This window comes from Camelina sativa, chromosome 14, assembly GCF_000633955.1.
Source record: "Camelina sativa cultivar DH55 chromosome 14, Cs, whole genome shotgun sequence".
Taxonomy (NCBI): domain Eukaryota; kingdom Viridiplantae; phylum Streptophyta; class Magnoliopsida; order Brassicales; family Brassicaceae; genus Camelina; species Camelina sativa.
Window position 1 is genome coordinate 645,315 of NC_025698.1, and position 22,312 is coordinate 667,626.

At 34.0% G+C, this 22,312-nt stretch overlaps 4 protein-coding genes and 1 long non-coding RNA gene across 14 annotated transcripts; 4 read left to right on the forward strand and 1 right to left on the reverse strand.

The window, feature by feature from the left end:
• Positions 1,419-4,313, forward strand: LOC104738720 (probable glycerol-3-phosphate acyltransferase 2). Its single transcript, XM_010458911.2, has 2 exons — positions 1,419-2,242; positions 3,301-4,313. The coding sequence occupies exons 1-2, from the start codon at positions 1,439-1,441 to the stop codon at positions 4,189-4,191; spliced, it is 1,695 nt and encodes a 564-aa protein (XP_010457213.1). The 5' UTR covers positions 1,419-1,438; the 3' UTR covers positions 4,192-4,313.
• LOC104738721 lies at positions 7,827-12,790 on the forward strand. Of its 10 annotated transcripts, none has more exons than XR_759823.1 (18): positions 7,827-7,911; positions 8,048-8,182; positions 8,379-8,470; positions 8,565-8,637; positions 8,726-8,840; positions 8,923-8,969; positions 9,077-9,150; positions 9,330-9,443; positions 9,563-9,685; positions 9,909-9,950; positions 10,104-10,166; positions 10,425-10,556; positions 10,729-10,868; positions 10,971-11,036; positions 11,144-11,205; positions 11,428-11,528; positions 11,640-11,717; positions 11,807-12,090. It is a non-coding gene; the product is annotated as an uncharacterized LOC104738721 (long non-coding RNA). The 10 variants fall into 10 exon arrangements; XR_759824.2 differs by having other exon boundaries at positions 7,829-7,907; XR_759816.2 differs by adding an exon at positions 12,361-12,790 and having other exon boundaries at positions 7,831-8,182; positions 11,807-12,230.
• On the forward strand, positions 15,931-20,099 carry LOC104738722 (gibberellin 2-beta-dioxygenase 6-like). The gene is made up of 4 exons (XM_010458913.1): positions 15,931-16,421; positions 17,951-18,293; positions 18,401-18,660; positions 19,951-20,099. Exons 1-3 carry the CDS (start codon positions 16,021-16,023, stop codon positions 18,644-18,646), a joined length of 990 nt encoding a protein of 329 aa, XP_010457215.1. The 5' UTR covers positions 15,931-16,020; the 3' UTR covers positions 18,647-18,660; positions 19,951-20,099.
• On the forward strand, positions 19,227-20,086 carry LOC104743113 (gibberellin 2-beta-dioxygenase 6-like; the record flags this gene model as incomplete). Its single annotated transcript, XM_010464229.2, has 2 exons — positions 19,227-19,583; positions 19,691-20,086. Coding segments are annotated over 2 exons (603 nt in total), but the record flags the coding sequence as incomplete, so codon positions are not given.
• LOC109128843 (extensin-like) lies at positions 21,393-22,030 on the reverse strand. Its single transcript, XM_019235956.1, has one exon. It carries the CDS (start codon positions 21,933-21,935, stop codon positions 21,570-21,572), a length of 366 nt encoding a protein of 121 aa, XP_019091501.1. The 5' UTR covers positions 21,936-22,030; the 3' UTR covers positions 21,393-21,569.

The following is a 22,312-nucleotide window of genomic DNA, read 5'->3' on the forward strand; positions in this document are numbered from 1 at the left end:
GATAGACCCAGTAGCATTTTCATTGCTCATGTAGCTATACTTAAAAGTTTTGCATCGTGTATTCCTTGATTTACAATTTAGCCCACAAAAAAAAAGTAAGTCAAGGTTAGACTTAACTAATTAGAATTACTAACTACTTCACTGTTACGCTTCCAATTCCATTTACTATTGTAGAATACTCTATGATAACAGAAATCAAACCTTCATTTCATTTTCTCAAATCTCAACAAAGTTTAAGTCTCGGTCCAAAATCTATTGCGACTCGATAAAAACAAACAGAAGAAAAGTAAAACCCAATCGGAGAACTTTCGCATTCAAGTTTGAAACGATTTACATTTATTTTGTCATCAAGACCGAAACTTTAATGTGAACATATATTATATACATCTAGTCGCTTCCTTGGTTATGCTTATTTTGGAGCGTGCATATAGTATATATTAGGTTTACGTCGCACATCATGTAATGTTTGAAAATTTTTAGACATAACATTAATCCATGATTAATACATATTTTCTACGTTTTATTTAGACATGTCTTCTTTGTCGCAAACCACTGAAAGAAAATTCCACTTTTTAGGACGTTTAATGAAAAGTATTTTTCATGTCTTGTTAATCTTTAGAGTTTTGAAATAACAAAACTCTGTGTAATTCGAAAGTTAACGTGGATTTTTTTAACTATTTTATTTAAATTAACAAATTGAAGAGACCAATTCGCAACATTAAACGGATCTCTGGCAGTGAGATATAGTCAACATGGATTGTATATATATAACTTTATCTTTGATTTTTCTTTTTTGTAGTTTGTTAAAGGGCTTTCATTAATTAAAAAATGGGAAATACAATATTTTTCAAATGATGAATGACGTTAATCAAGTGGCTCTATCACTATCGATCAGCAACCGAGTTATTGGAAACTAAACGTACGAAGACCAAAAGTCTACTACAAAAAGACTTGTATGATTGAGAATTAATGTTAGTTTATTCACAATATTTGAATCGAATAGTCATATTCTTATATCCACGTACGTCATACGTATAATATCTGTTAGGCCCTTTCTTCATCCGTGTGACAAAGAGATTCAAGTTAACAAACCGTAATTGGATTATTTGGTTTTGGATACTGAAATTCATATAACCGAACAAAAAAAGAAAGGAGAAAAAAAGAAGCCGACATTAATTGAACTATATAAATGCCTTTAGTCGTCACATATTTGCTACTTTGCGAGAGACGCACTCATATTATCTAGTACTAGTAGAATAGATCGAACCAAACAAAATATCAACGCGTAAGCGTACTTTTCAGATTTCAAACATTCAGATCATTAATTGTAATCATGCAAGCTGTACGGGAAAGAAGAATTATGAACCATCATCAATGGCACTCCTCGTAAATATTAATCTCGTTCCAAGGGTATTTACGCAATGGTCTCGTTATATATATGTCAGGGCACTTACGTTTCCCTCAACATGCAGAGTCTAGAAACCAGCAACATCTATATAATATAGTAATCAGAGAAAAAGAGAGGTCAAAAGAATCAAAAACCATGTCCGGTAATAATAAGATCTCGACTCTTCGAGGTCTTGTCATCTTCTTGTACCGGTTTTTCATTCTCCGTCGTTGGTGTCATCGTAACCCTAAACAAAAATACCAAAAATGCCCTTCTCACGGCCTCCACCAAGCTCACGACTTATCACCTCACACTTTGGTCTTTAACGTCGAAGGAGCTCTACTCAAATCAAACTCCTTGTTCCCTTACTTCATGGTCGTAGCTTTTGAAGCAGGAGGAGTGATAAGGTCACTTTTCCTCTTCATTCTGTATCCATTTATATGCTTGATGAGCTACGAGATGGGTTTGAAGACGATGGTGATGGTGAGCTTTTTCGGGGTTAAAAAGGAAAGCTTCCGAGCCGGAAAATCAGTTTTGCCCAAGTATTTTCTAGAAGATGTTGGATTCGAGATGTTCGAGGTTCTAAAAAGAGGGGGAAAGAGAATTGGTGTGAGTGATTTGCCACAAGTTATGATTGATGGGTTCTTGAAAGATAACTTGGAGATTGAAGTTGTGGTCGGGAGAGAGATGAAAATGGCCGGTGGTTACTACTTAGGCATCATGGAAGCTAAGCAGAAACGTGAGCTTGCTTTTGATAAATTGGTTCAAGAAGAGAGAGAAAGTAGTGGTCATGTTATTGGCATCACTTCCTTTCACTCGTCAAGTCACAGATCTTTATTCTCTCAATTTTGCCAGGTAAATTATTATATTTTTGAGACATATAAATAAATAAATAATCTAAAGTGCTCTAGTAGGTTTTTTTCCTTTTATATGAATATTTTTGGTTATTGAGGTTTTGGACCCAACAATTGTGATGGTCTTACTCTTGTCAAAAGACGTAACTGTATTTTTCTGGACCGACAAATAGAGACAAATCCTTAGGCTATACAATGGTTTTCCCTATTTTTTCTTAAGAGAAACTCTATAATAAAAGTTTTTTTGCTTCAATCTATCTCTATTCTCATCTCTGAAATAGAGATTGCTATTTTTTTTCTCTATATTTAGAGGAACTCTATTTTTTTCCTCTATAAATAGAAGAAAATATAGCAATCTCTATTTTAGAGATGAAAATAAAGATGGGTTGAAGTAAATTTACCTCTAAAATAAATTGCTATATTTTACTCTATTTATAGAGGAAAAAAATAGAGATTGCATACGAGATGCTGTTATGTTACTTTTCTGTTTACAAAAAAAACTACAGAAAAATTCCGGCACATGGAATCTCGATAGTAAATTAAATAGTTTGAAGTTTTTTTTTTAGTCTACGTTTTATATACTCAATATAGAATTTCTTTGGTCTTAAATGTGGCTCTTTATTTGAACCAATAGAAAGATGCATTGATTTGTTTGGAAAAAAAGCAATAAGTTATATGTGATGTAATTAATTCCAAAACCATTGACTATGAATTGTTGTAATCTAGTACAATATATCACAAATCAAACTATTATAGCAAGTAAATGCTATTTGAAATTTTAGAAATGAAATTTTAAGCTCTGATGCAATTAATAGCAAACCATGCATAGACTATGACTTATATAGTTGTATATAATACATACCATGACTTATTTAATAAGTAGTTTCTTTTTTATAATTACGATAGGTCCACTTCAACTGATAAATGTTGATCTTCTCTAATCCTTTTTTTCATAAGTAGTTTATTTAATAAGTAGTTTTTTTATAATTACGATATAGTTCCACTTCAACTGATATACATAGTTCTTCTCTAATTATTTTTTTCCTTTCTCATAATCAGGAGATTTACTTTGTCAGAAATTCAGATAAGAAAAGCTGGGAAAGTTTACCACGAGATCAATACCCTAAACCACTGATCTTCCACGATGGTCGCTTAGCCATCAAGCCAACACCATTAAACACACTCATATTATTCATGTGGGCCCCATACGCCGCCGTCTTAGCCGCTGCAAGAATCGTCGTTGGCCTAAACCTGCCTTACTCTGTAGCCAATCCTTTTCTGGCCTTTTGCGGTATCCACCTTACGCTCACCGTCAGCAACCAGGACGGCCTAGTTTCTTCCGACCGAAACAAAGGTTGTCTCTTTGTGTGTAACCATAGAACGTTACTAGACCCACTTTACATTTCATACGCTCTAAGAAAGAAAAACATCAAAGCCGTTACTTATAGCCTAAGTAGATTATCTGAGCTTCTAGCTCCGATCAAGACCGTTAGAATGACTCGTGACCGAGTCACGGATGGTCAAGCCATGGAGAGATTGTTGAGCCAAGGAGATCTCGTGGTTTGTCCGGAAGGAACTACGTGTAGAGAGCCTTACTTGCTTCGGTTTAGTCCACTTTTCTCCGAGGTTAGTGACGTCATCGTACCAGTTGCTATTGACTCGCATGTGAGTTTCTTTTATGGCACGACGGCTAGTGGTCTTAAGGCCTTTGATCCCATTTTCTTCCTTCTCAATCCTTTCCCTTCCTACACCGTTCAATTGCTTGACCCTATCTCTGGTGGCCACAAGTCCACGTGTCGAGAACCTGATAATGGAAAAGCTAAGTTCGAGGTGGCTAATCACGTGCAACATACGATAGGGAATGCGTTGGGGTTCGAGTGCACCAACCTCACGAGAAGAGATAAGTACTTGATCTTGGCCGGTAATAATGGAGTTGTCAACAAAAAATAATCTGGGTAGTTTTTTTCATTCTTAATTAGGATCTTTTTGTGTGACCGATATGCTTAATTTACTTTCTTTTAAGTTTTTTTTCAATACTGTAACTATTATATATATATATATGTAATTATCTTTTTGTGTGACCAATAGACATGTACATGCATCATTGATATCTACAACGGTCTGGCCGTACATTCATAGTCAAAACTCCAAAATAAATTACATGCATTTTTACAACTATATACTTGATCAAAAGCATGTATCTTGGTGTTACTGTATTTATAAGCATTTTCAAAATGCATTTACATTTGTAGGGTACATATCAGTATTTTTATACAAAATACTATTTATGGTAAGCGTCATCTGAAAGAGTTAAACAGTTAAAAGACAACAATTATAAAAAGTATTAGAAGCTATTGTCATATATTAATGTTATTTATCTGTAGGTTTTCTTTTTGTAAAGCCTCAACTTTCATTATTAGTGATATTTACGAAAAAAAAATGTTATAAAATAATCAAATAGTACGAGTTACAATGACAACGATCTTAGGATAAACTGAGGACGTAACGTAGCCTTGGATAACAACGACTTATAGACGAAATGATTATTTAATTAGTTGTAAATTAAGTTATAACTACTACTTTCTCCGTTTCATAATATAGAATGTTTAGAAAAATATTTTTGTTTTATAATATAAGATGTTTTCAATTTTCAATACAATTTTTAGATTAATTTTATATTTTATATTATACAGTCTTGTATGTATATGATTGATTAAACTTTTTAAAAGTATTAAAACATTGTATATTTTAAAAGAGAGAGTATTATTCTTTGTTTTCGTGATTAGATAATTGTGAAAAGATTATTGGAAAAAGGGAGTTTAAAGTTACGATGAATTTCGAGATATAAAGAGTGGGGCTCATGCCGATGATTGTGGGGTTGAGAGTTTTGTTTGTCAACAACCCTAAGCATCTTCCCACCTAACTCTGTTTAATGCTTCTTCGATTAATTGATTAGTTAATTTCATTAAGCGGCGAATTAAAAAAAAATATTTACTGGAGGAAGAATATTTTAAACAATTTTGAATAATAATTAAATAGTGCTGATTAAAAAATTATTTTATCATTTATGGATTTATATATATAATAACTCAGATTTGGTTTGACAAAAATTGTGAGTAGTAGTTGAAATGTAGGGATTTTAGTGATTTAAAACTTGGGGTTTTCAATAAATCCGAGTTTGTTCATTAGCCGCACAAAAGGGAAAAGAGGAAAACAAAATCGGGGTTATGGCTTATATATAATCAACTTGGTCCAAATATATCATGACTAATATAGTTTTTATTTTAAAAGTTCACCAAGATGCTGAATTGAAAAACCTCAAACAGTTTTTTTTTTGCCTTTTCTTTTCGTCGTGAGTTATCATAACTACAATTCAGGATCGGAGTGACCAACGATTATTTTTATTATATGATAATTATGCGGATATGTGGTGATGGACCACTCTGAATTGAAAAACCTAACCGACTTCTTGCCAATTAAAACCGCTATTTAGAGATCAGTGATCAAAAACTATAAGAATCAATCTCTTGACACTGTTTGGTATCCTCTTAATCCTAAGAAGAAAAAATCCAAAAAGGATTGTGGTGCTACGTCTTGACTGGAACTCTTCTTAGTAAACCATTGTCTATGCTAGCTAATTTATTAAAATTATAATTAAGAAAAAAAAGTAGGCAAAGAAAACGAAAGAACTTCACTTTCAAAATTTTCTACTGAATAGACAAATAACGAGAAGAATTGACAAAAAAAAAAAAAAAAATGCATTACCGAATCTCATCCGACGTGCTCACCAACTAACTATCTAGCTACCATTAGTTTCGATGTCATAGAGCTTTCACATATGTATGAAGTATGATGCATCATTGTCAAGAAAAACAAATTTCACACACATAAATAGCATAGAATTCAAGTTATAATTATAAAATATAACCTGCGGTTTTATGCATGGACTCCATATTACTTCGCACATGTAAAGATTTACTCACGTCGAGTCATTATCTGCCAGACAATATAATTGAGATGGTCAAGGTAGTCGATCGTTTTCTTCTCGACTATATTATTGTTATATATACATATGTGTGCTCATGTCTAAATGATATTAGTAACATAGTATTATTTATTAATTAAAATAAAAGAAAACAAAAAGTAATTTTGATCTTTTGTACGTAGTTTCTGTCGCCGGCTCTTTGCATGCCACAAGCTTATTAGTTCAATGACAAACCTAAGATATCTATTGAATACCCAGCATTGCTCACGTAATCATATTTCATATTCCGACAGTAGCCCAAATTACGTTTTAAAAAAAAATCAAATGCACACTGATATAAACTCTGAGGATAATTATTTAAACTCTGTAAGACGAGACGACACGCGTGTATTGTCATGATCCCAGCCTCGCTAATATACGATCGAAATTGGTGTACTTTTATCGACATTAATATTAGTATTTTTGAAAACATAATTTTACAATGCTGATAGTTAAAGATGAATATCAATAAAAGAAACACATAAACGACAAAAGAATTTAAAAAACCCCAGAATCAGAGTGTAAAAGAAGAGTTAAGAGGAAGAACAAAACCTTAGCACAGAGAAAGAATCGAAGCGTGTCCTTGTCTCCTTGAGACATCACCCTCATTGATAAAAGCATCAACCATAACCTGAAATAACAGAGCAACAAGTAAATCACATGAACAATTTCATTATGAAAAAAGCAACTTGATGTAATTTAGAAAACAAACCCTAGAAGCCATCAATCGTATGACCCTCCTCCACAAACACCGGCAAGACAAAGAAAAAAAAGAAACGTAAGGAAACAAAAACAGACGACGGGGTGAGAATTATAAACCAAGCCGTAGGAGGAGTGAGAATTCAGAAGCGAAGGGAGCGGATCATCATATATTCGTTTCCAAAAGACCTGCAAGAAGAACAAAACAAAAAAAAAAGACCAAATCCTAGAAAATTTGACAAGTAGGAACGAGCGATGAATGATCGAGTTGAAAACAACATCATGGAGTCATGGACCCGTCGGGATTAGAAGAATACCACACCAGGCCACTTTTCAAGTAACGAAGGTGAACCAAAAACGAAAAAACAAAAAAAAAAGATAGAAGATGAGAGATGTGATTATAAGTAGTGGAGCGTTATATTTATAGAGAATGTAAATGTCGGTCGTGATTTTTAACCTAGCTATTATTTCCTTTTCTATTTTTGAACCGTTAGATTCATTAATCTAAGGTTTTCATTTTTTTTTTTTTTGCCCAATTTTGATATATATATATATTGGTCATTGATTACTTGCTTAACATGAATAATCTCTCTTAACGGTCTCATCTCTAACGGTCTCATAAAAAAATTAACGAAACAAAAGAAAAGGAAATTGTAGGTTTAATGCTGATGACCATATTAAAACATGAATGTTTTAGATCGCGATCGTCTATAAAGAAAAAGGAAATATTGCCAGCTGGACAAAAGAGTCAAACTTGGTTTGACTACCGACTTAATCTTAGTCGTCAAAACATGAATAGGATTAGATCTAGACCGTCTATAAATATAATAACGCTCTATCTCATTCTCACATCTTCCTCACCATCTTTTTCTATCTTCGTTCTCGTTCCTCTCTGTAGCGAGTGTAAAAGTCTCTCCGCTCCGCAAGCTCTCTCGTTTCGTTGGTTGGTTGGTGGTGGACCAGGATTCTTCTAAAACTAGTTTCTGATGTTTTTATTTCAATCTATGATCTATTTGATTTTCAAACTTGCTTATTTTTTTTTCTAGGGTTTGATTTCTAACTTGTTGTTCTGTTCGTTTTCAGGGCAGGGGTTTTAAGGATGATGCTTTTATCAGTCGATGGATTTGATGGAAACGTTTCTTCTCTGTGCCACGTCTTCAGGGGTTTTGTTCCTCTGACTCTCTAGTACAGCATCTTCACTCGTTCGTTTCGTTGGTGGTGAAATTCTTAAAAACTAGTTTCTGATGTTGTTTTTTTTTAATCGATCATTGGATTTTTTAGGGTTTGATTTTATCAGTCAATGATGATGGCTTTGATGGACACGAACTAGTCTCTGGTGTCTTTCTTTGAATCGATACAGTTGCTTTTTTTTTCTTAGGGTTTGTTTTTTTAATTGTTCTGTTTTCCTTTTCAGGTTTTGGATTATTTCAGGTATTGGATGATGCTTTGATCGATCAGTGATGGCTTTGATGGACTCCTTCTTCTCTGTGCTCTACGTCTTCATGGGTTTTGTTCTTCCTCTTAAGTCTTAATACATCTTTTACTTTTTTTTTCCCCTATATGTACGTGAATTAACATCTCAGTCTCTCTTTTGTTGCAGATCGAGGAGGCACCTGGATTACTGACTGTTTGGGATGTTCAAAGAGAAAACATTGTGGGAGTTTAACTTTCAGGTTTAACATTATGATCTCTGCTGAGTTTATCTTTCAGGTTACCTTAATATTGGCTATTTTTAATACTCTGTTTCTTGTGTGTTCCTAGATGTTTTTGCCGTGTACACACACATTCAGATGAGAGATGCTCCACAAATTCTTTCCTAGACGAGAGGAGAGTTTGTTTTAAGCTTTGTCCTTTGATGCAGATCCTCGAGGCAATGGTATTACTGTACAGGAGGTTTGAATTGATATATTTTGGTTTTGGTTCCCACTAAGTAATTAAGTTTATTATTCGTCTTGCAGGTGGTGTGTTGGAAGTGAATCATGGAGGCTCCTCGGCTCTTCCTACGGTTTGATTTTACTTACTTGTCCTTGTGTTGTTGTTTGTAGATTCTGGTTGCTAATGCTATTATGATTTACTTGGTTGTTTTTGTATTGCTTTGTTGTTTTGATGCAGATCGTCGTCACAGTCCAGGGCAGGCACTAGGATTGCTTTGTTGAATTGAACTTTATCTTCTCGTCTAGAATCAGGTAAGGTGCGGTGGTGTATGACATTCTTCTACGGTATGATTTATATAACTTGTCCTTGTGTTGTTGTAGATTCTATGATGATGGATGGATGATGCTATGGTCGATATCGCTGATTTGCTTTTTCTTTTTTTTTTCTTTCTTTTCTAATGTCTATTAGGGTCTCTGTTTAATTATTGCAGCTGTACTTGATGGAGCTAAACAAGCTTTGTTGGAGATGGTTATATTACCGGCAAGACGAAGAGATTTGTTCACTGGTATCCGGAGACCAGCGAGAGGTAGAAAATTCATTTCAGGTATGCTTCTCTTTGACTTCAAAATGGTGTATGCTTTTGCTGTCACTGTGCTTTTTATGGCTTCTCGAAATTATTTTTACAATTCAAACAGACTAAGTGATTTTGCTGTACTGATTCAGGTAGGTGAAGGTGAATAGCTAGTTTCTCTGGTGATTGACATTGGGCTTGTCTCGTGTCTGATGCTAACCAGGAGGCAACAATCCGGTTAGATGGCTTCAGATGCAGAGCTCTCTACGCACCTGGTAATTATTCTCTTTTTTTTTTTTGCATTTTTCCTGTGTGATCATCTAGTTTTTAGCTTTTATTTGCGTCTCAAGCTCATTTCAACTAACCTTCTTCATTTGCAAGTTTGATTTATTTCTAGTCCAATAATGATGGAGAGAATGGTATTTACTTTTTTGTTATTATATTGTACCCGCTGCTTGGGATCTTTTGCTCATTTTGTATTTATGGGTGGCAATGCAGGACCTGAAGTCGCATCTGCAGGAGTTAATTCCGGAACAGCAGGTTAGCGTTTTAACCCTTTATTTTAAATGAAATGATGAACATGTCTATTTTGGTATTTGAAATCTTGCTTGGATTTTTGTTTTTTGTTTTTTGTTTACGCTTGGTCTCTCGTGTTTGATGCTAATAGATTGGTGATCTGATTTATGTAACCAGGGGGAACAATCTTTGCTCATCAAGTCAGTTAGATGGCCTCAGATGCAGAGCTCTACCGACCTGGTAAATATCTTCTTCTTCGTTTTGTGTTTTCTCGTGTGTGATCATATAATTTTTTAGCTTTTATTTGCGTCATGCCAAAGAGTTGTGCAGGTGAGTTATCTTATTCAACTTCCACTATTCACTAATCAGTTTGATTTTTTTTCTGATTATGAGACTTTTTAAGGCTTCTTGAAATTATTTTTACAATTCAAACAGACTAAGTGATTTTGATACTTTTGACTGGTCACACTAACATTTGTTCTTTATCTGATTTTTAAGGCTAGTGCAAAGTTTGTTGTTGAAGAAGGAAGAATCAGAATTCTAGCTGGTTTGGCAAAGTCAATCAACTGACATGTGGCTGACGAAGCTGCTGGTGGACTATGGAATCTCTCTGTCGGAGAAGAGCATAAGGTATGTCCTCTACTTATCTATAAGATTACGTTGAAAGTATGACACGTCTGAGAAAATAGGATCTTAAATGTTCCACCAACAACTATACAACACCTATATATACAAGGCTTGCGAACTCCCTTGATTGATGGATTTTTTTAATTTCATGTGTTGTTTGTCTCACTGACTGCAGGGAGATCATCATAAAGACTAGACACCATGTTGAACTTCAATGAAACGTAATACGTTCTGTGATTTAGTACAGATCTCGACAGATCCAGCTTTGCCTCCACCACAAAGAAGTACACCACATACATCTGCTAGACTTTTCAGGTAAATACCCTTCATCTGGGATTAACCAGACTTCATAACATACTCATAGCTTAATGAAACTGTTTAATTAATCTGTAAAGATCTCATTTGTTACTCTTTCAGGAATTTAATCTTCAAGCAGTGAAAAGGGCTAACCAACATGCATAAACCATCTTCAATAGCTTCACCGTAAGTTTCTAATCAAGTATTATGCTTCTTTTCACCCCCAGAAAAGTTGCTTGTATGCATAGAACACTTGATTTCATGCCATCTGATATGCCTCTGTTTTCCTGCAGAATAATAATTGGAGGCCTCACTTTACCGAACCAAGGACCCTTGTAGCCCTATGAACAAAAAGGTACTACTGAATTACTATTTACTTCATTTATCTCTCTCTCTCTCTCTCTCTCTCTCTCTCAGTGTAACTTTGGAATCACATCAAATCACCTAGATATTTTGTAAATCTTTTGCAACACCAAAATATCTATTTTCTGAATTAATAATATTTATTGTGTGTGTTTTGTTTAACTCTTTACTGATTTTTCCTTGATACCCTTGATGGTCTGAATGCTGAGTTAAGATATGGAGAAAAGATGAAAAGTTGTCTGATGATGAATCCATTGCACTTTGGCCACAAAATCAGTCTCAAGCCAAAGGCAATCGTTTGAAAAATGTGAAAAGGTAAGTCACAGGTGACATTCTTAACAACCATTCTGATACCCAAATGTGGTCTCACATTCCTCTCTTGTAATAGGTGTTTTTTCATGTGTTGACTGTCTTCACTAACTGCAGGGAAACGAGTATTGCTCTGACCTGCTTCAAGATCCTTCATTTGAATTCACTCACGACTCCTGCCAATGGCTTGAATGAGTAATATTCCTTCGAATCACTTCCATTTAAAATTTGAATCAGAATCCTTGATCATTTCGTTTCTGCTGATTTGGTGCCTCTCTTTGCAGATGCTTGACTACAACGTACGTGGCAGTGATAGATAGGAGGAGCCTCTCAGACATTTTGTTCTGTTTTTATATTTATTTCTGCAGGGAAGCTCTATCGTGGTCTCTCTGATCCATGTATGCCAAAAGGAAAGTTACTAAGGTACCACACCGTGCTCTTTTGGTGTTTCAAGAAGTCTTGGCATCTGCTCTCAGGTATGGGGGTACCTACATTTACACAATGATTAAATAAGGGGGTAATAACAAAAACAAGAGTAAATAATTAAAAGACAAATAATTTTGCTGTCCAACTATATAAAAAAAAAGGTATCAAACGGGTTTTTAGAAGATCGATCAAAAGCTAGAATTAGCCAGACAAACTTGGAGCGATTGAAATTCGAATGAACAGAAACCAAAAATCACAATCAAGATGGAACGAGCTTAACAGGTAATAAACGAACTGAAGAAATCGAAACCTGTTGTAGAAGACCGAAAGAGCTGCTCTTCGGGTTCATTCACCCTCTTCTTGTTTTGGTAATAAAACTAATCAAATAGTAATCACTGCTTCTGTTGATTAGCGACAGTTTGGTAACTTTGAACAGAAGGAGAAAAGACGGAGGATCAAGGAAGTGACATCGTTATCAAGAAAACAAATTTCACATACATAAATCACAGAGAATTTAAGTTATCACTTCGAAACGAATCTACGATTTTTACGTATGGACCTAATATTAATTATCACATGTTAAATATGGTTTTAATGATTTTTAACTTCGAATGATTATCTGCATTATGGTTGAGACTTGAGATGGTCAAGTTAGTTAGTCGATCATTTTCTCCTCTTCTATATCATGGTTGTACACATGTATGATGTGTGCTCATTTCTAAAATTAGTATCAACTTGTGCCTTCATTAATTTCAACATTATGTAATTTTCAAATATCTTTTAATTCAAAAAAAAAGATAGTAACATTTAGAATATCTATAGAGTTTTTCCACTAGCCAACCTTTTTACAAGAATACATAGAATTATTTGTTAATTAACCATTTTTATTCAACTAAGTAGCTTAAATATCATCTTACGTACAATGTACCTCATATTTTATTAATAAATTTGCACTCTTTGATCCATTTAGTGGTTACGAGTTGTAGTGAATAATGTTAATTTAGGAAATAATTACCTACGAGACTCCAAATATTTCATATTTACATAAAGTGTATATATATATATACGTTTCAAGTCTTGTATTGGCAATCATATCATGATCTTATTCTATTCTTCCCACATTAATTTCATGACACTATGTCGGACACATAGTGTTGACTATATGTCTTCATGTAACAAAGTTGATATAAAAAATAATAAAACATAAAATAAAATAAGTAATTTTGATCTTTTAAGAAGCAAGGAATTAAAAAGCGTTTCAACGACCAAAGAGATTCCAACGGCCGTTGTTGTGCTCATCCCATTCCCACGCATGTGCCCTCCCATTTGCTTTTTGTAGTTTCTGTCGCCGGCTCTTTGCATGCCACAAATTTATTAATTTAATGACAAAACTTTGGATATTTTTATTGAATACACTGCATTACTCACGTAATTATATTTCATGTTCCGACAGTTGCCCAAATTACGGTTAAAAGAATCATTTGATTAATGCATGCAGGTTCATCTTAAACTATGTAGACGGAAAATAATCATTTAAACTCTTAAGACTTCACTAGCATAGTTAAATATTCATATGATCTAAATACCAAAAATATTCTATCGATCGAAATTGGTATTTTTTTTTATCGCTATCGATATTAGTATAACAATGCCGATACGTTAAACATGAATATGAATAAAATAAAATAGAAAACAGAGATAAATGAAAAAGCTAGAAACCATAAATCTCAGATTGGATGTCTCGGAGAACTCATAATTGATCAAAAGATATGTGTATATAAAATGAGGAGACGTATAAAAATAATAAACTAACAGAGAAATGTTTAGCAAATGGTCACCAAATTTAAAAATGAGAGAGTTAGGTTTGATATAACCGATATGTATGTTTCATTCATGGGGATAATGTCGGCGAATATGTCAGATGGCATGTTCCATTGATCCATCCTGTCTCTAGTCAACTTCATCACCCATACTGCTTTTCTATAATTATTTCTTGAATATTTAAAGGAATTGAAATGAATCGAATGTATCTATTTCTCTCGTTAAGTTTGTTGTTCAGATGTTATATAAAAAAATGTTGTTCGAATGTGGTTTTCCAATTTGAGTAACTGTGAACCTAACTAACATCAAAACAACTCATGTAAAACAATTGATTTGTTAGATAGATAACTTGCGTAGTCTTGTATTACGCCACTAGCTAGTTCATTTGACATTCGGGGGACAAATAATTAATTAAAAATATTGATTAATTATGCATTGTAATTTTTTTATATTGAAAGAATAAGAGAAAAAGGTATACCGCAAACACAAATAAGCTTTTATAATGTGTTTGTATAAAAGCTTGATTGGAAGTAGTAAAATCGAAAATGTTATAGCATCCAAAATATATTTATCAACAAATAACTACTCTCATATTCATAAAATTATACTAAACCCAAAAAAAAAGTTTACAAGCATCTTAAAAACTAACAACATGAGATTTTTAATCTGTTATGTTTCAAAAATAAACATGTCCAATTTTAGAAGAGAAAAAATTCACGGACTGCTAGATTCAGCTTTGAGATATAAGTATCCGAAGCAAAATAAATTTTAAAGAAAAAGGAAACAACGAACCAAAAAGGTGGTTTTTACAATAAAATAATAGTACTACTACTACTAGGTATTGTTAGCATAATAATGAGAGAGAGTTGAGGAGAATGAATAATAATAATTGAAAGAATATGGGCAACGACAAAGAGTGTTTTAGTTAATCGGACGGCTAATAGGAGCCGTCATGGTTGACCATGTCCACTACGTGCCAACATATGAGCCTTACACCTGCCCCATCCCCTCACCTTTTCCTACCTCTTTGTTACCTTTTTTCCACGTATCTCTTCTAGCATTTCCTTTTTTTTTTCCCTCTCCATCAGAAAATATATTGTACAAGTATTATTATTTAAATATATATATCTATCATATCGAAAGACAAATCTTGAAATGTTCTACATTTTGTGTTGGTTACACAATTGATTAACAATATCTTTCGTCATTGATGTTTAGCCTAATTCTATAGGCTGATTCCTCTCCATTCTAATTAAAAAAAAAAAAAAAAAGAGAATTATTATGTTTGTCAACCCCTAAACAAAACTCTCGTCTTTTAGTTTAAGTTAGTCAAACCCAGTTTTCTTAATTAGTTCTTCGGATTTTTATTTTGGTTCGTGAGTTCTTATGATTTTTATAGATTAGTCGTATATATAAATAAAGGACAAGTCATTTTTTTTTTTGTCAAACTTATTAACATCTAACACCGGACTCCTTCTATTGACAACAGTCACACCAATAATTGATCAACTTCTATTGTAGTATTTAATATATATGTCCCCAATCATATATCGTAGTGTTAGAGAACGAAAACGATATATTAAATATACGCAAGTCTTATGACTAACCAAACACGGTGTTTTAGGCAATAAGTGCGCAATCTTTAAATTATTTTAAGAATTGAACATCAACATCTCTACTACTACTTAATTTCCTACCACCAAATTTCAAACTACCCGATTTTAATAGTTACAAGGTTGCGAAAGAATGTTGACAAAAACATAATACATTTAGAAAAAGAAAAAAAAAAGGGTTAGGGTGATAAATGCATAACTTAAACCCATTTCACAAAAAGTTTTTTTCTTTTTTTTTGATAGAGATAAAAAATGTATATAGTTTAATTAAGAGACAAGTTTCATCTATCGTGGCAATAATTTTGTTTAAAAAAAACTCGACCGGCCCCATTGATGACATGCCCACCTTACGCGATACACAGTATGTATGATGAGACGATTACTTTAATATTCCCCATTTGTCAACCGTATGGAAACCGTAGCATTATAAAACTGAATTCGAAAAAGACTTTTTAATGAAAATATTTTATTTTATCCAAATTCAACCTTTCTTCTCTTCCCATACACTATATATAATACTCATAACTCACTCTTCATTCATAATCAGATTCAAAACCTCCTGATTTCATTCCTTACTAATAATAATAATAATAAAAAAAAAAAAAAAACTCTGTTATTTTTCATTGAAAAGAGAAGACATGGTCTTGCCATCTTCAACACCGCCACGAACCACCGGAAAGAAGACGAGATCCTCGCCGGAATATAACTTTCCGGTGATCGATTTCTCTTTAAACGACCGATCAAAACTATCGGAGGAGGTCGTAAAGGCCTGCGAAGATAACGGGTTTTTCAAGTTGATAAACCACGGAGTTAAACCGGAGATCATAACGAGATTCGAGCATGAAGGAGAAGAGTTCTTTAACAAACCGGAATCGGATAAGCTAAGAGCAGGTCCGGCGAGTCCGTTCGGTTACGGATGCAAGAACATCGGGTTTAACGGCGATTTAGGTGAGCTTGAGTACCTTCTTCTCCACGCAAACCCGACAGCTGTCGCTGATAAATCTGAGACTATCTCCTATGATGATCCCTTCAAGTTCAGGTACGTACTTATACATATATTACAAATTTTGCTTCTTCTTTAACATATTTGTGTCTGTGTATTTATTGTTTCTCGAACCTACTTTATTATTAGTTATTACTTATTACTATCATCTAGCTACTTTAAATTTATAAAAGCTCTATTAAAGATTTTTCCTTGACATATTTTTTGTGTATATAATTGGTCTTTTGGACCTATATTATTTAAATGTTATGTCAAAAATCAAAACATTTGTACACGCGAATAATATAATGGGTTGATATAAAAATTATATAAACGAATTATACGCTAATATTTCAAACAGCTAAACGGATTGTATGATACTATGAGAGTGTTGATAAACGTATGCACAATAACTTAGCTTCACATGTGAGAAAATTCGGATCTGATGCGTATTGAATAAAACTCAAATGACATAAAAGTGCATTAGAGAAATTTAACAAACCATAGATATGTGTATGTGGAACTGAGCAATCTTTTTTGTTGCGTCTACAAAATAAATTTATTATAAATATTGCATCTCTGTGTGAGTGTATGAAAGTTGACCCAACTGAAATTGATGTGGATTGTGTGACAATGTGACTTGTGAAATACCTAAAAAGAGAGAGAGAGAGAGTTGCAATGTCGAATAATGGATAATGACCAGAAGACACGGCTTTTTAATTATTAGCAGTCTTGTTCCTTTATTGCCACTAAAGTTTGCCCATATTGTTTGTTTTTCGTTTATTTTAAAAAATTAGTGGTACAAAATTTAATAATCATACCAACCTAATGCCGGTTCACCTGATAGTTTGTTGTAATCAATAATACTTATATAACAGTTGGATTTTGTTCATCGTTCATAGTATATTGTAGGGTATGTTTACAATTAGGAAGGATGCCAGCCATTTGAAAATGCTTTTGCAACCTTGACTGCGACATGGTTGATTAATCAAAATCTTTTCTTTTTTTCCCCCTTAATTTGGTGACTTAAAGCTACCATTTCAAATGTATATTTTATTAATATCAAGGTGGGAATCGAACTATAAAATAAATATCTATCATTCATGGGCTCCATGTTAATAGTAGTCACAATTATTTTGAAAAATCCAGATTAAGCACAGACGTACATTATTATTATATTATTATTATTATTTTTTATTTTGGCAAACTACGTACATTATTTATGTATTAGAAAATAATATAATAAACAATAGTTGAATAGACCTGGTCAATTAGTGGAAGATTGCGCATGAACACAGAAAACACTTTGAGACGTCAAAGAATCAAAATTCGAAACGTCAATATATATTGAATCAATCTTTGACTCGTTTTTTTTTTTTAATTAAAATGACAACTTGTAAAAAAGAATCATGGGGTCCCTCACTTTCGAACATTCCTCTGAACATAATCTCATGTCTTTTCTTTTTTCTGTTTTTTGATATTTGTAGTAATAATTCAAAAATCAATCAAAACAATATACGATATGTCTCTCTGTCAATTGTTGACTTGTGTTAGTAATTTCCACGTGTTGTTTTTCTCTTTTATAGCTCGGCGACGAACGATTACATACGCGCGGTTAAAGACTTGGCATGTGAGATCATTGATCTGACGGTCGAGAAATTATGGGGACAGAGGTCTAGTGAAGTGAGCGAGCTAATCAGAGACGTTCGTAGCGATTCGATCTTGCGGGTAAATCACTATCCACCTGCACCGTACGCGTTGAGAGGCGTTAGCCAAATAGGTTTCGGAGAGCATTCTGACCCTCAGATCTTGACGGTGTTACGATCCAACGACGTAGATGGACTTGAGATTTGCTCACGTGACGGCTTGTGGATCCCAATCCAATCTGACCCTACATGCTTCTTTGTATTGGTCGGTGACTGCCTTCAGGTATACTTCTATCATGATAAACACATTCTTTTTCGTAATTAAAGACACACAAAATATGTTTCATAATCAATTAATTAATGAATTTATCTCTCTGAATCGATATATAGGCATTGACGAATGGGAGATTCACTAGCGTGAGGCACAGGGTATTAGCAAACACAGCAAAGAAGCCTCGTATGTCGGCGATGTACTTTGCAGCCCCACCGTTAGAGGCAAAAATATCACCGTTGCCAAAAATGGTGTCGTCAGAAAATCCACGGCGGTATAATTCGTTCACATGGGGTGACTACAAGAAAGCAACATACTCTCTCCGTTTAGGTGTTCCTCGTCTAGAGTTTTTCAAGACTTCATAAATTACATAATACACCAGTAATTAAAATGTTAGATTTTTTTGGTTCTTTAAAAAAGAAAAANTTATTAATATCAAGGTGGGAATCGAACTATAAAATAAATATCTATCATTCATGGGCTCCATGTTAATAGTAGTCACAATTATTTTGAAAAATCCAGATTAAGCACAGACGTACATTATTATTATATTATTATTATTATTTTTTATTTTGGCAAACTACGTACATTATTTATGTATTAGAAAATAATATAATAAACAATAGTTGAATAGACCTGGTCAATTAGTGGAAGATTGCGCATGAACACAGAAAACACTTTGAGACGTCAAAGAATCAAAATTCGAAACGTCAATATATATTGAATCAATCTTTGACTCGTTTTTTTTTTTTAATTAAAATGACAACTTGTAAAAAAGAATCATGGGGTCCCTCACTTTCGAACATTCCTCTGAACATAATCTCATGTCTTTTCTTTTTTCTGTTTTTTGATATTTGTAGTAATAATTCAAAAATCAATCAAAACAATATACGATATGTCTCTCTGTCAATTGTTGACTTGTGTTAGTAATTTCCACGTGTTGTTTTTCTCTTTTATAGCTCGGCGACGAACGATTACATACGCGCGGTTAAAGACTTGGCATGTGAGATCATTGATCTGACGGTCGAGAAATTATGGGGACAGAGGTCTAGTGAAGTGAGCGAGCTAATCAGAGACGTTCGTAGCGATTCGATCTTGCGGGTAAATCACTATCCACCTGCACCGTACGCGTTGAGAGGCGTTAGCCAAATAGGTTTCGGAGAGCATTCTGACCCTCAGATCTTGACGGTGTTACGATCCAACGACGTAGATGGACTTGAGATTTGCTCACGTGACGGCTTGTGGATCCCAATCCAATCTGACCCTACATGCTTCTTTGTATTGGTCGGTGACTGCCTTCAGGTATACTTCTATCATGATAAACACATTCTTTTTCGTAATTAAAGACACACAAAATATGTTTCATAATCAATTAATTAATGAATTTATCTCTCTGAATCGATATATAGGCATTGACGAATGGGAGATTCACTAGCGTGAGGCACAGGGTATTAGCAAACACAGCAAAGAAGCCTCGTATGTCGGCGATGTACTTTGCAGCCCCACCGTTAGAGGCAAAAATATCACCGTTGCCAAAAATGGTGTCGTCAGAAAATCCACGGCGGTATAATTCGTTCACATGGGGTGACTACAAGAAAGCAACATACTCTCTCCGTTTAGGTGTTCCTCGTCTAGAGTTTTTCAAGACTTCATAAATTACATAATACACCAGTAATTAAAATGTTAGATTTTTTTGGTTCTTTAAAAAAGAAAAAAAAATTGTTGCTTTGTTATACAAAAAATATTCTGTCCATGTCAAATGTATACTTTTAGATGAAAAGATAGGGAAAAAAATATTGAGTTTTGGTCTTCAGTTCACATGTGAAAGAAGAATGAATATAGATTATATAATTTGCCAAAGAAAAATCAAGAGAACATTTCCATAACTAGTGTTTACTTTTTGACCATATGAGCGTCAACGCCGCCGTCAAGCATCACATAGAATCAATAAACCGACTTTTCATTAAAGAAAAGTTTTAAGTTTCTGATCGGTCAAAATCTAGACCATAATATGAAACGCGTCAGACCGCAATGGACTTGTACGCTCCACAACACACCATCATATTATATTATTACTAATATCATACCTCACAAAATAACATTCTTTATCCAAAATCGGCTACTGGCGTGTGCATTTTTAGTTCGATTTTTTTTCCAGTTAAACTTTTAACAAATTTAATTTTACTGCAAAGTAGTCATATCTTAATTGAAAATGATATTAAAATTAGCAGTTTATCAGCAGTTGTTAGTGATGATTTGCCAAGATGTGTTAGTGATGATAAACGGATTAAATATCATAAATCAAGGAAATCCGAAGGTGTGTTAGTGATAATTTGCCAAGATGGTGGTTACACTTCTTCGATTGAAAGTCTACAAAAGGTTGGGTTTAAAAACTTGTCTCGTTTTCAAACAAGAACATCTTACGCATCCTGTCCTGAAAGCTTTAAAGTGGACGTCCATTTGAAGACCCTCATCGAAGCTCATCTGCCACTCTTTCGTTTTGATAACCAAGATTTTCCTGAACTTACGGGTAATTGTCTACCCAGAAGAGAGTTGAAGAATAGTTATCTTGGCACTCCTCAATCCGTGAATCCTCGCTAAAATGTCGAGCGGTGAACTTGGTGGTGACCACAGAATTTACTTAGGCAATCTTGGGCCTGAAGTCATTGACCATGTGAAATGTATACTTTTAGATGAAAAAATAGGAAAAAAAAATATTGAGTTTTAGTCGTTAATTCACATGTGAAAGAATGAATATAGGTTGTATATATAATTTGCCAAAGCAAAATCAAGAGAACATTTCCATAACTGGTGTTTTCTTTCTTGTCCATATACGCGTCAACGCCGTCAAGCATCACACAGAATCAATAAACGACATTTCACTAAAAAAAAGTTTGAGTTTCTGATCGGTCAAAATCTGGACCATAATATGAAGCGCGTCAGATCGCAATGGACTTGTACTCTCCACAACACACAATCATTTTACTAATACCATACTTTCACAAATTAACATTCGTTATATACAAAATTGGTTTCATAGGTATGTACTTGAAGTGATTTAGACGGCGAAACAAAAAAATAAAAGGTATAAAATGGTTCAGCGGACAAATCCGTAACTAGAATTTTTGTGTAGCACACAAATCTGACAATCTAATAACTAAAGAGATATATTATATATATGTAGCTAGAACATACCAAAATGGCAAAATCCGTTCAAAGTTATAAAAAAAAAATCTTTATGCGGAAACCCTATGAAATTTCAAAAACCACAAAATGAATAATTTCTGATCAAAGAATCATAAAAACCATAGCTCCAAAAAAGACCAGCTTCACCACCTTGAAGCTTTTTCCTGCAGCCCCCGATCCAAAGTCACGGTCAATGGGGTACAAGTCTCCCGGCGGATATGTGTATCTGTAAGTAGGCGGAGGCGGTGGAAGCAGAGGCGATGGTGGGCAGTCGATAACTACTTTTGTCTGTGGTGGTGGTGACGGGGGTGGTAGCGGAGGGGACAGTTTTTGGAGACAAGGTGTGCACTTAATGGAATCGTCGGTTGAAGAATCTGCGGCGTTGATTATGATCGAAGATGCGAGGATCACGATGGCCATGAGGATTGTGACGACAACATCATTCGAACGGCGAGTTCTCTCCGCCATGTTGTAACAAAGTTTCTAGGCTGCTTGTACGTGCGGAAAAAGTGACCACCAAATTTATGAAAATGTGTGTAAGTCTATATATAATTGACGTTTTGTGTGTAAATAATGTGAAGATTTTTAGTAGAGAAATCTAACACAATAGTAAATGAAATATTTTCGTCATTAATATTAGAGATCTGGAAAATATTTGTAATCTTTAGTGACATCATGCATACTAATCCAGAATTGGTAAATTACGTATGAAGTGTTAAATAAGTCGGACCTTATTGGGCCATTTGAAATGATAATATGGGCTTTACATAAAGACGAGCTCATGTGAATACATTTTTTTTAAAGAACCGACTTGTATTTTTTACCAGACAACAAGACAAGTCGTT

What these genes read in the sequence shown, in the direction of transcription:
- LOC104738720 (XM_010458911.2), top strand. Translation starts at nt 1,439, where the DNA reads ATGTCAGGGCACTTACGTTTCCCTCAACATGCAGAGTCTAGAAACCAG. An exon ending in TATTCTCTCAATTTTGCCAG is followed by an intron (nt 2,243 to 3,300) that starts GTAAATTATTAT and finishes TCTCATAATCAG; the next exon opens with GAGATTTACTTTGTCAGAAA.
- LOC109128843 (XM_019235956.1), bottom strand. Translation starts at nt 21,935, where the DNA reads ATGGCGGAGAGAACTCGCCGTTCGAATGATGTTGTCGTCACAATCCTC.
- LOC104738722 (XM_010458913.1), top strand. Translation starts at nt 16,021, where the DNA reads ATGGTCTTGCCATCTTCAACACCGCCACGAACCACCGGAAAGAAGACG. An exon ending in GATGATCCCTTCAAGTTCAG is followed by an intron (nt 16,422 to 17,950) that starts GTACGTACTTAT and finishes TCTCTTTTATAG; the next exon opens with CTCGGCGACGAACGATTACA. An exon ending in TGGTCGGTGACTGCCTTCAG is followed by an intron (nt 18,294 to 18,400) that starts GTATACTTCTAT and finishes ATCGATATATAG; the next exon opens with GCATTGACGAATGGGAGATT.